The sequence below is a fragment of the Phyllobates terribilis genome, unplaced genomic scaffold (genome assembly GCF_046119375.1).
Source record: "Phyllobates terribilis strain yellow unplaced genomic scaffold, ASM4611937v1 Scaffold_5__5_contigs__length_657084704, whole genome shotgun sequence".
Classification (NCBI taxonomy): Eukaryota; Metazoa; Chordata; class Amphibia; order Anura; family Dendrobatidae; genus Phyllobates; species Phyllobates terribilis.
The window spans coordinates 197,756,206-197,769,213 of record NW_027362765.1 but is presented as its reverse complement, the minus strand read 5'-3'; the positions used below and the strand labels follow the sequence as shown (position 1 = coordinate 197,769,213).

At 43.7% G+C, this 13,008-nt stretch overlaps 1 protein-coding gene across 3 annotated transcripts in view; it reads right to left on the bottom strand.

Annotated features, from left to right (window-relative positions):
* NDRG3 (NDRG family member 3) overlaps positions 1-13,008 on the bottom strand; it is a 59,327-nt gene that overhangs the window by 18,283 nt on the left and 28,036 nt on the right. For all 3 annotated transcript variants that reach the window (XM_073683664.1, XM_073683663.1, XM_073683665.1), the window contains exons 2-3: positions 5,017-5,106; positions 1,984-2,019 (exon numbers count right to left, since the gene is read on the bottom strand). In XM_073683664.1, coding sequence (XP_073539765.1) covers positions 1,984-2,019; positions 5,017-5,073 — 93 coding nt within the window. In that variant the 5' untranslated portion in view covers positions 5,074-5,106. The remainder of the gene's footprint in view (positions 1-1,983; positions 2,020-5,016; positions 5,107-13,008) is intronic.

Sequence of the window (13,008 nt, the reverse complement as noted above, 5' to 3'; positions counted from 1 at the left end):
TTTGGGTTTACGCGTCAATGTGCTCGTGGTCTTTATTATTCAAATGTTCCTGGCAAATTTGTCTTTTGTGATACACGTTGCAATCTTGAGGTTTCTCAAATGACGAATTTGCCAGGAACACATTGACACGTAAACCCAAAACATGAGGGTTGAATAAAGGCTTAGAAGTCTTGCAAATGCTGTAAGAAATTAGCACAAACAACGTGTAAAAACAAACCAAACTACTCAAAAAAAAAATACTAAAAGAATGATGAATCAGGGGCCCCATGACTGAGCTTTAGAGGGTTTTTCTAGTCCACACTTGAAATCTCAAACACCTAAAGCCCCCGTCTCACATAGCGAGATCGCTGCTGAGTCACGGTTTTGGTGACGCAACAGCGACCTCACCAGCGATGTCGTTATGTGTGACACTTTGCAGAAATCAGGCCCCTGCGGTGGTCGCTGATCACTGCAAAATGTCCTGGACCATTTTTTGGTCATTGCTCTCCCACTGGTCAGCACACAGCGCTGTGTGTGACCAGCGATCAGGCTGGTAACCATGATAAACAGCGAGTTACTAGGGGCACACGCGCACTTAGTAACCCGCTGTTTATCATGGTTACCACTCGGCTATTGTGAGCGGTAACCTCCAGCTCACCGTAGCAGAATGGTAACCATGATAAACAGCGGGTTACTAGGGGCGCGTGTGCCCCTAGTAACCTGCTGTTTATCATGGTTACCAGCCTGCTCCTGCTTCAGCAGGCTTGTAACCAGGAGCAGGACATCGTGGAAAGATTCTTTCCACGATGTCACTGCTCCCCTGATCGCTGGTGAGCCTGCATGTTTGACAACTCACCAGCGATCACATAGCGACGCAGCAACGATCCCTGACAGGTCGTATCGTTGTCGGGATCGCTATAGCTTCGCCAAGTGTGACGGGGCCTTAAAGCTGAGACTTTCTGTAGAACATCGGATAATTAGGATGAATGGATTGTATGTAATCTTGTGGACAGCAGGTATTGTCTGGCAGATGTGTATTCTGTGTCAGATGCCTTATACCTAGTCCTAAATGACAAAGTGGACCGTAGAGATGGCATCATATCTAGGACCACAGTATGCCAAAGCCTTGATCCACAGATTTACTAAAATTGTACTACACAGCAAGACCCCATCAGCCAACAAGGTTTACCACAGCATTATGGTTCAGGTCTCTAACAATTTTACTTTAACAAACCTGGGGTTACAAACACCAAAACACACACACACACACACCTGATGAGTGCAGCCTCCTGTAGTTCAGGATTGCGACTGCCCCTTCTCTACCAAATGTCTGCACAGGTACCAACCAGCCTGCTCTCCGGATCCATAGATGGCGGATATAAGGGGTGGGCTTGGCAGATAAGTGTAGATAAGATTAACCCTTGACACTCATTGGTTCTGCTTTAACCTCATCCTGACAACTTCACAGAGGCTAACGGCTCTGTGTGTGCCAGGAGGCTGATAATTTATGTGCCATCTTTGATGGCAGTGTGCTTCCTCACTCAGCATTAGTGGCAGGATCAGGACTCACTTTCAGCCACTGAAGAATCCTGAACACAGCACTCATATTAAGTGCCATGTCCCCAAATTCAGAAGCTGTTGCTCCTGCATTCAGGCGGTTGCTAGGCAACAAGATGTCAATGACATCACAGGATTCCCTGGGCAGATAGACTTCGATCCCTTTTGTATGCTTCCAAGTCTGAGCACAGGTCACAGACCGCCATGAGCAAATGGACAGTGATCTGCTTAGGGGACAGCAGCACCTGAATGCCAGGTGCTTGGACATTAATACACCCCAAACAAAACTAATCAGAATATATTCCAGCTACTTTCCAGCGTAATCAATTTAGAGGCAATGGCAGCACAACATTCAGTCTGCAAACATTGATGTAAACTATGATGGTGGATAGATTTCTTCCTGTACATATTACTCAGTTTTCCAAAACGGCAAACACAATGTCCTACCTGTCCATCAAAGTCCTCAAAGCTGCGGCCCGTAGTCTAAGGAAAAATCATGAAGAAAAAAAAAAAAGATAATTCAAATAAAGGACTTAAAGAAACATTATACACAAGGTCAACTTAGAAAATATACTCAAGTAAATGACAGGGGTCTCTACCCTTGGGTTTGATTTCTCACCATTGCCAGGTTCCCTCCTTGCCAACAGTGGATGGAAAGGTTTTTGCTCATATTCAGAGGCCAATAAGCTGTACTGAATGGCTGGGCTCACCTTCTACATGTCTGAGGTATTCACTTACATATACCTCCGATTAGGCCCCCCATTGACAAATGAGTTTTTTGGAATACATTGGGGCACGAGGCACCAGCACACAGTTTAATTTTCCATTCTGAAGGAAAGCACAGCCCATTACATGTTACCATGAAAGACACCTATTCAATGCTGAGAGGTTATTACAATATAACAGTCTAGGAAGTGTCCAGACTCCGGCAGAAGAGACGTGGCTGCTGGGACTAGACCTGTGGCTATACAGCTGCTAGGAAACTACTACTCTCAGCATGCATGCACTTGTTATATGTACAATAGTAAATCGCAGTGCATGGGATCATTCAGCTGCCAGCATGTAGCAGATGACACGACACTCTGTGGTCTTAGAGGGTCACACATGCAAGGGACCTTTAATTTCTAGTCCTGATGAGCTCTTGGCCACCAGAATGCAAAAAATATTCTACTAGAAGGATTTTGTGCAATCAGGACTGAAGCTGCATAATCTATACCAGCCATTATCTGATGCATACAAGTCTTGCATTATTCACCCAAGTGATCTCATGGTATTGATCAGAGACCTGATCGTAGGGACAGTAAGCATGTTTAAGAGATCTCCATTTGTGTTCCACATTTATCGCTCTTCATGTCCAAGGTGCATTTCATTAGTCATTAGTTCTGCTATACATCATTTTCCCTTCACAGTGGGTGAGAGCAGCCATTTCACTTTGTTACATGATGAGCTGCAGAGGATCACAGGATTAGTGTGAACAAATTTATGACTAGGTAACAAAACCCAATGTCACTTGTCCATCAGCTGATGTGTGTGATCTGCACATTTGGCCTAAAAGGGTTCTCTGGGGAGTATGCCACACTGATACTCTGCTGCAGAACATGCCATTTGGGGGGTTATAAAACACCATTCACATTTGGCAGAAGAACAGGGAGCTGCCAGAGGAACAGCAGGTTTGTCCTTGTGCATTCATTCAGTTCCATGAAAATATAGCCTGCAGCCCTGGATGCCACCTATTAGGCCATGTAATGCTCCCCTGGAAATTGAATATGCAATAGATTAACAGAGGCAGAGCCCAGGACACCAGTGCCATCTACTACAGGTAGCCATCTTAAAGTCAATAGCGACCCTTTAAAGACCCTCACCACAAGATTTTAGGTAGGACAACTTTGAGCTACCCACAAGGAGAAGCTTTATCCCCCTAGACATCCTTTCACTGGCCTCTCACCCAGCCAACCAGTTCTGTAGATTAAGGGGGGGGGGGGGGGGGGGGGGGTCATTCCATTTCTCTCTAAAAAGGCTACATGCATTTACACAGCAACTAAGGGGTAATGTTTCTCCTTGTGTAGGGTAACAAACCAGGCCTCGCATGTCAGAGTGAAGAGACTTATACGCCATGAATGTGCCTGGGAAATTAAATATGCAAGTTCCCTCTTCAGAGCGGAAGAGGACTAAAATTGTAGGGCCACCTATTGGAAGTATCAATTAATAATGACTTGTAGGATTGCTACTTGTAATAGGTGGCACTAGCGTTCTAGTCCTTTCCCTCTGAAAAAGCAATCTGCATACACAGCAAAACGCAGGATATTTTTTCCCTTTGTCAGTGGGAAGATCACTGAACAGAGCACCCAAGAAAATGGCTTCAGATGGCTGTTGAGTCAGTCTGCAGGTGGCGCAGTGTCTGCGAGCTCCAGAGAGAACAGGGCAATACCAGTGTGCCAAGAGCCACAGGAAAGCTCAGCACATTGTAAGGGAAAGGAGGGGAAGTAAGAGGCAGAGCTGAGGACAAGAACAACGCTAGATGTGCTGATGTACAGTGTACATAACTGTTCTTGTATCTGTTGTCAGCTCACATTAACACATTTATGACAAATTAAAGCTCGTTAGCCCAGAAAATTATTTAAGATGTTATAGCAGATGTAATTTAATAAACTAGTATCCTGCAAGACACAAGCTACTTTACGCCATGCTAATGTACCAGTGTTGCCCTGGCACAACTAGAGCTAGCATCAATATGAACAGAACAGTATTTGTTTCAGTTCGGCAGTACCATCACCACACATCTGCACAAAGGGAAAGAAGCCATTGTGTCCTTGGTACAGAAGAAATCAGTATGTATGAAAAGGAATTCATTTCACAAAGCCTTAGGGCAGCACGGTGGCTCAGTGGTTAGCACTGTAGCTTTGCAGTGCTGGAGACCTGGGTTCACATCCCACCAAGGACAACATCTGCAAGCAGTTTGTATGTTCTCCCCGTGTTTGTGTGGGTTTCCTCCGGGTTCCTCCCACACTCCAAAGACATACTGATAGGGCTCACAATCTACATTCCCTAATGGGGACAGTGCCAACAATGTGTCTGAATTGTAAAATTCGGTGGAATCTGTTGGCGCTATACAAATAAAAAGATTATCTTAAAAATCTTCACATGTCCACAGCTCCTATGCAGACCTGTGTGTCTACATGGTAACAGGCATTAAACACTGGGCGATTCATTAAGGGGCATACACCAGAAATCTAGTTTAAACACCTTAAGTCGCAATATTTTTGCACACCAGCCCTAGCCAGCTATGCCAATATAGGTGTATAGGACTTCTAGAAACAAAGATCAGCCCAGGAGCTGCAGATACAAGATGGATCCATCTTATAGACCATTTACAAAGTTACTTGTCTGCCCATTTTAGACACTGGAGAAAACAAGTGCTGTGAAGGTGGACATAGCCCAAGACTAAATACAATGTCTGGCAAATACAAGAGCTGCTCCTACCTTGTCTGTAAGGAGAGGCTTTATCTCTGTCAGCTGGACATCTTGCAGTTCATCCATTTTTAAGTTCAGTAACTCAAGACAAGGAGACTCCTGTTACAAGGAGAAATCATTACAAGATTAGGGCAGATTCACAATACCTGGGATAGGGAAAAGGCTAGATAGTCAGTATGGGGCCTACCAGCAGCATGCTCCAGTGGATGCCAGGAAGTTAATATTTTCCAACGAGAGGCCTGTTAGTACAAATTAGAAACCCCCACCACCATTAAACTGCCCTACAAGACCATCTATACAGATACATAAAGAAATGAAAGCACCACTCCATTTTTTTGCTTTTTTTCCCCCTGATGGAGTGGTGTCACTAATGTAAGTTCCCTGCCCCTAGTATTATACTTACTAGGCGCTGTCTTCTGTTCTTGGCGCCGCTCCAGTCTTCTGCAGGTTGTGACCTGCCGGATCTCTCCAGTGTTTGCTGGGCGAGCCGGAGGTCACTTCTCAGTGTAAGTCTACGAGAGCCAGAATGAGGTTCTCAGCTCTACATTGAGAGCTTGTGACTGATACTGCAGACTACCTATCAGTCAGAAGATGGAGGATCAGGACCAGAGAAACACCAGAAGGAGCAGAAGACAGCAGGTGGCAAGTATAATACTAGAGGCAGGGTACATTGATTAGTGCTACCACCCCAGCAGTGAAGTAGGAAAAAAAAAAAAAAAAAAAAAAAAAACAGCTGGAGTAGTGATTTAAAAAGAAACCTCTAGAGTGCCGTCAGTACCACTAAGGGAAGCAAATTCCAAATGAATGAAATACTCTCATTGAATACTTTGTTCTGTACAAAGTTAAATGTGCTGACAACAAAATCACACAAAAATCAATGGACATCAAATTTATTAACCAATGGAGGCCTGGATTTGGAGTCACCCCCAAAATTAAAGTGGAATAACACACTACAGGCTGATCCAACTTTGATGCAATGTCCTTAAAACAAGTCAAAATGAGGCTCAGTATTGTGTGTGGCCTCCACGGGCCTGTATGACCTCCCTACAACGCCTGGGCATGGTCCTGATGAGGTTGCGGATGGTCTCCTGTGGGATTTCCAGGATGGCACATCAATGCGAGCTGTGGCAAGAAGGTTTGCTGTGTCTGTCAGCGTACTGTCCAGAGGCTGGAGGCGCTACCAGGAGACAGGCCAGTACACCAGGAGAGGTAGAGGGGTCCGTACGAGGGCAACAACCCAGCAGCAGGACCGCTACCTCCACCTTTGTGCAAGGAGAAACAGGGGGAGCACAGCCAGAGCCCTGCAAAATGACCTCCAGCAGGCCACAAATATGCACGTGTCTGCACAAACTGTTAGAAACCGACTCCATGGAGGGTGGTATGAGGGCCCGACGTCCACAGATGAGGGTTGTGCTCACAGCTCAACACCATGCAGGACGCTTGGCGTTTGCCACAGAACACCAGGATTGGCAAAGTCGCCACTGGCGCCCTGTGCTCTTCACAGATGAAAGCAGGTTCACACTGAGCACATGTGACAGACGTGACAGTCTGGAGACGCCGAGGAGAGCGATCTGCTGCGTGCAACATCCTTCAGCATGACCGGTTTGGCAGTGGGTCAATAATGGTGTGGGGTGGCATTTCTTTGGAGGGCTGCACAGCCCTCCATGTGCTCGCCAGAGTTAGCCTGACTGCCATTAGGTACTGAGATAAGATCCTCAGACCCCTTGTGAGACCATATGTTGGTGCAGTTGGCCCTGGGTTCCTCCTACTGCAGGACAATGCCAGACCTCATGTGGCTGGAGTGTCAGCAGTTCCTGCAAGATGAAGGCATTGAAGCCATGGACTGGCCCGCCCGTTCCCCAGACCTGAATCCGATTGAGCACATCTGGGACATCATGTCTCCATCCACCAACGTCACGTTGCACCACAGACTGTCCAGGAGTTGGCGGATGCTTAAGTCCAGGTCTGGGAGGAGATCCCACAGAAGACCATCCACAACCTCATCAGGAGCATGCCCAGGCGTTGTAGGGAGGTCATACAGGCACGTGGAGGCCACACACAATACTGAGCCTCATTTTGACTTGTTTTAAGGACATTACATCAAAGTTGGATCAGCCTGTAGTGTGTTTTTCCACTTTAATTTTGGAGGCGACTCCAAATCCAGGCCTCCATTGGTTAATAAATTTGATTTCCATTGATGATTTTTGTGTGATTTTGTTGTCAGCACATTCAACTTTGTACAGAACAAAGTATTCAATGAGAATATTTCATTCATTCAGATCTAGGATATGTTATTTGAGTGTTCCCTTTATTTTTTTGAGCAGTGTATAAACTTCCAGAGGCCCTCTAGTGGCAGCAGAAGACAAGCAGGATTGTCATTTAGCTACTGAAAATAAATCTGATCGTGAAGATACTTAAGTCATTTGTTAGCATGGGCCAAATAAGTTTATCAAACTTAGTTTTGCAACAGCTGCATGGCCACAATCCTCAGGATTCTGATACACACACATGCAGAGATTGTAGTTAGACCTGATGGAACTCCTGAGTCATTGAACACTCAAGAAGAACAGGGGGACTAGGAGGACTGAGCTGTGAGTAATCATTAACTGACTGGGTTATACATGTACATGCTGGAATGTTAATAGATCACTTCCATGAAACATTACACTGGTGGAGAAGTGAATATTTCTTGAACGTATACCAAGCAGTGAGCCACAACTCACTGCTAAACCTAGAACAGCACTTAACCATGATAAAGGAGACCATGAGACTGCACTGGTAATTATACAGTGCATGGACCACTGAGTTTCAGATTAAGGGCTTTTGCTGCACACAGATGTGAAACATTGTATTGACATTTTTTAAAAATGTTTTATCCAATACAGAGTCTGATCAAATAAGAGACTTCATGTAAGGGGCCAAGGACTTGTCCTTTCTGCCTTATTCATACCAACAGGTGTTTATACCTTTTTCCCCTCATCTGTACAGGAAAGACCTGCAGCCCCATCATATGCATTGAAGTGGTTGTTCAATACTTCTGATGAATAGGACAATATCTCATTAGGAGTGAAGCTGCAGATATCAGCAACACCAAATACACGTTGTACAGAGCTGGGCCATTATCACCAAACATCTGCTGCCAGAGCTTATAAAAGCTAACCAGTGACTGTTCTGGATCTCAGCTCCCACCGACCTAATCTATGATGACCTTAGGATAGGTCATCAATAGCAAAGTCATGGACAACCCCTTTAAAGGATGAATTTAGAAAACTAAGATGCAAGTTTCAACAACGAAAAACATACCATAGTTTATGAACTTTAATTTTGTGCTTGCTCCAGGGCTGTGGAGTCAGTAAACCAAACCACTGACTCCACAGCCCTGCCTCACTACTCAGCATGTACATAAAGTGCAGCACAGATTCATCTCAACTAAAAGCTGAGACCCTTAGATCAGGAACAGAACAGACTTAATAACTTTCCTACATTCTTATGAAAAACATTTACATCACATCCTGCATTGTACTACTGAACCCAGTTACATGTTTTTAGGAGTCTGTCCATTTAATACGGACTCCAAAGCCCTGGCTTTCATGTGCGATGTTTGGGTATTTTTCACAGATTGAAGAATGGGAAGACTTGTGTGAAAATCAGACAAAAGTACTGTATGCTGCGATTTTCTTTGCATAGAATGATGGCTCGTTGACTAATGGGTCAGTGCCCAGTTTGAGTGCTGTCTGATCTATAGACATTGACACTTGCAAGTGAACAGTTTGTGTTCCTAGGCCCTCCATATTTAGTGTGATGAACATGTATGGATGGTTTTATAAAGGAGAGCTGCACTACGACCCAGCACTGGGCGTGAATCAGCCATTAGTGAGCATGCATCATACACTCCCCTGGGAAAGGAAAGTGCATGTTCATGAAAGATTTATGTCACCTTCTATGTAAAAACAAGGACAAAGTATGTATAGAACAATGACAAGAGTCCTCGAGAGAGCACACCGAAAGGAGGAAAAAAAATAAAAATTAGATTCACTACTGACATGATGCCAGTGGAGGACATACCCAGATATCTCTATATACAGCAGTGTACAAGGGCCTAAGGAAGCCTGGTGTACAAGAGAATGAGGGACATTCCCCCAGAGGTCAGTCCTCACTTATAAAGGTGCCTTTTTATGCCTGCTGCTGTAAATCACTTATTGCTTTATAACACAACTGTCCAGTCATGGGCTAAACTATGATCCGTATTTCAGTATATACCAGAGACAATACCTCTAGATCTTCTTACTGTCTGCCAGCTCCATTGGGGAAGAGCTGCAGTGTGACTGGTAAAATTACAGTATAGATAAGGAGTCGGATGTAGCCAGAGACTCCTCCTGCCTCATACTGCTGCCCCCGGTGGCTCCGAAAATTTACAGCAGTTTACAAAATATTGGAGTATGTAAAAACTCAATCACCATTTATATGAAGCAGAGAAAATACACCTGGCATTAAGGCCATGTCCAAAGCAGAGGATTCTTTGGACTACACTGAAGACAGACTGACATTCCATTCTACATGGGCATGACTCTTCCTGCCTCCTGGGCCATCTTGTATAGTTTTGGCATAGGAAAGGTGTGTGGATCCAAGTCTCTATCCATGGCAGTGTCCATCTAGAAAGTGCCTAGAATAGTAGTATTTACTGGGGGAGGGGGTGTGGGGAAGAGCAGACAAACAGGTCATGATACAACTTGTTCAGAAACTTTAGTGTCAGAGTTAGTCATGTCTAACCAGCAGACAACACTACAGTATACAATCTTAAAAAAAGCAGATTATATGAGTATATTGAGGTTCCTCATGCATTCAGTAGTGTAACAGACATGATGTTTTCTGTGTTGTGCTTGTAGCGCCTACAGCATGGTTGTCTATAGACCGGGCTGACTTCTAAGGTGGTTGTGGGTCCACCGAGACTAGTTGCACATGCTGCGCTATTAATCTATGTCACACATTTAGTAGCCATACAGAGTCCACATCAGGTATTTTATGTATATTACAGCTGTGAGTGAGGTGTACAAGCCTGCCAATGAAGCACAGCAAGGGGGCATACATGTGCTAGTGCGGTGTACTAAGGGAGTGATCCTCTGGAAACACTACAGACTCAATGGATAATGGCAATCTCTGAAATCTGACAAAATCAGAGGCATGAAGAGTTATAGCAGTAGCCCAATGGAGTGCTATGGCTCAACCCCCCCTTCCCCTCCCCCCTCAAAAAAAAAAAAATAACCTCAATATAAAATAAAAGTGCCATTGCATATACAGTGCTGCTCACCATTGATTGGTACATTTTCGTTTATTTCACCGGGTTAGAACTGCCAATAAGGTCTGTAAATTGTCTGAATTGTAAGGCACTGGAATATGTTAGCGCTATATAAATAAAAAGATTATTTCTGAAGATATTGTACAGTATAAAGTTATATCCTCAGGATTTTTTCAATTAGTGGTCCAAAGTAATACAACAATGAAATTGCAACATGGAAGTTGAAAAACAATGTTTTAAAGAAGAAACAGAATAAACAGCATGTGCAGCAATAAAAGCTCCCCTAATTAATGCTTGGTTGCACATCCTTTGGCATTGATGACAGTCTCCAAACGTTTCTTGTAACCATCTATAAGCTTCTTACACTTATATAGAAGTACATATATAGAAGTACACATATATACACTGCATTATAAATCAATCAAGTCTTACATAAACTACAACTAATGTCTACACAAATCAAGGGGAGAAAAATAAGAAAGGCACAGGACTTCTGTATAATAACAGATTCCAACAAAAGTACACCATCAAGTAAATTTTTAGCTATTCCTAAATGCAGATTTCTTTGAGAAAGCTGAAGAAAGCTTAGGGGATTGAAGGCGACAAGTACCGAAACCACACCGGTTTCTTCCCGTTGCCTTCACCATGGAAACTAGCCACGGGAATCAGAGCTAATTGTGCTCCATCTGCGAAGATTCATTATGTTCCTTCCTTAAAATCATTAACATTATTTTACAAGAAGTCTAGAAGAAATGTTACACTTCACATCTACTGTGATTGTCTCAAGGCTTGTACGATTGTTACACTTTAGGTATCAGCAGCAAACAGCCTCAAAAAGTAAGACATTACCATGTATTGGATACTTCTGTCTGTTCAGTAAAGAAATGTAGTAGCATGACTACCATGCCATCATATGTTATCATGGAGCACCAGCCTCTTAGCAGAATGGCAAGATTTACTCTAACCTTCCTGCAAGAGAGACTTTGAATTTTAATTCTTTCCTCCTCCAAAAGCCAGTTTATTTTTCTGTCGACAGTTTTATAAAGACTTGTTCTTAAATTAATTTTAGCAAATAATGTATTGGAACCACCCCCCACACCCAGGGGAAAAAAAAAAAAAAAAAAAAGCTAACTACAAGGAAATGCAGAAGATTACACATGCACACCCCATTGTTTTTGGGGTTCTCTTTTAGGCTATGTGCTCACAATGCAGAAATGCTCAGGATTTTTTTTTGAGCGTTTCTGCATCTCCCTGGCAGAAAAAAAAACACATGCGGATTGTACATGCGTTTTTCCTGCCAGGGACATGCGGATGTGAAGCGTTCTTCACTTGCATTTCTGCATGCGGGCTGTCAAGCGCTTTCCAAGCGATTTTAGCATCACTTGGAAAGTGCTTGACAACTAGCTCACACTATATAAATCCATGTAAACGGCATGGATTTATATACTGTAACCGAAAGAATAGTAAAAAATAACCTATACTTACCCTCCGATGGCCCGCGCTCCCGCACTGTCTTGCTGCGCTCCTGTGCTGGCTGTTGATAGATCAAAGTACACTGTACTGAAAGACCTGGAGACCATGGGGGGCGGATTACCAAGTGTTTACGCTGCAGAAATCCTGCAGCATAAACGCTTGGAAAAAGCATTGTGGGCACACAGCCTCACAGTGTTTGTTGTGCAGTAAAAATGACCTGGTAACAATTTTTCAGGTTACTACAATTACAATACTAAAACTTTTTTTCTTCAAAAATTAAAAGCCTGTCAAATTGTCAAGAAAAAAAAAAGTAAAACAGTTGTCAGCATTTTATTTGTCCTTTAACCTTCCAGCCAATGGGACTGAGCTGTGTACCAAGCTATAGGATTTTGTGGTACCATTTTGCCGTGGCCGTATCCCTGCCATGTCGGAGTTAATATAAGGTGGAGGGAGTTAAAATACGGTGGCGGTAGGTCCAGACGGTCAGTGCTTCTGTGCTGAAACTGACACATCGCTGCGTATTCCCAGCTCCGGACACAGCGCAGGGCTTCTGTGCCGACAGCTTTCACTTGTCACAGAAGCGCTGCGCTGTGTCCGGAGCTGGGAAGTTTGCATCGCTTCTGTGACAATATATGAAAAGCCGGCAATTCAGCAGCGGCATAAGCCGGCACCCGACAATTTAGAATAGAAAGAATAGAGCTTCACACATAGATTAGATAGATAGAAACATGTCAGTCACATATATATGAAGTACAGTGACAGTATTGCTTACTGTACTTGTCATTTAGTGTAAAGGATTTATTAAAACAAATAGTGTTTTCATGCACCGTCTCTTTAAAAAAGCCGGCCGGCAATTCAGCATCTGTACCCGACAATTTATAACAGACAGAATAGAGCTTCACACATAGATTAGATAGATAGAAACATGTCAGTCACATATATATGAAGTACAGTGACAGTGCTGGTTACTGTACTTGTCATCTAGTGTTAAAATAACGGATTTATTAAAAAAAAAATTGGCGTGGGGTTCCCCTTAATTTTAGTCTCTAGCGGAGGTTAAGCAGACAGCTGGGGCAAATGTTTGAAGCCTGGGAAGGGGGTAATACCCACGGAGCTTCCCAGGCTACTAATATCAGCCCCCAGCTGAATTCCTTAGCCTTTACTAGCTATTAAAATGGGGGATCCCAAAAAAATGACGTGGGGTCCCCCCTATTTTAATAGCTAGCAAAGGC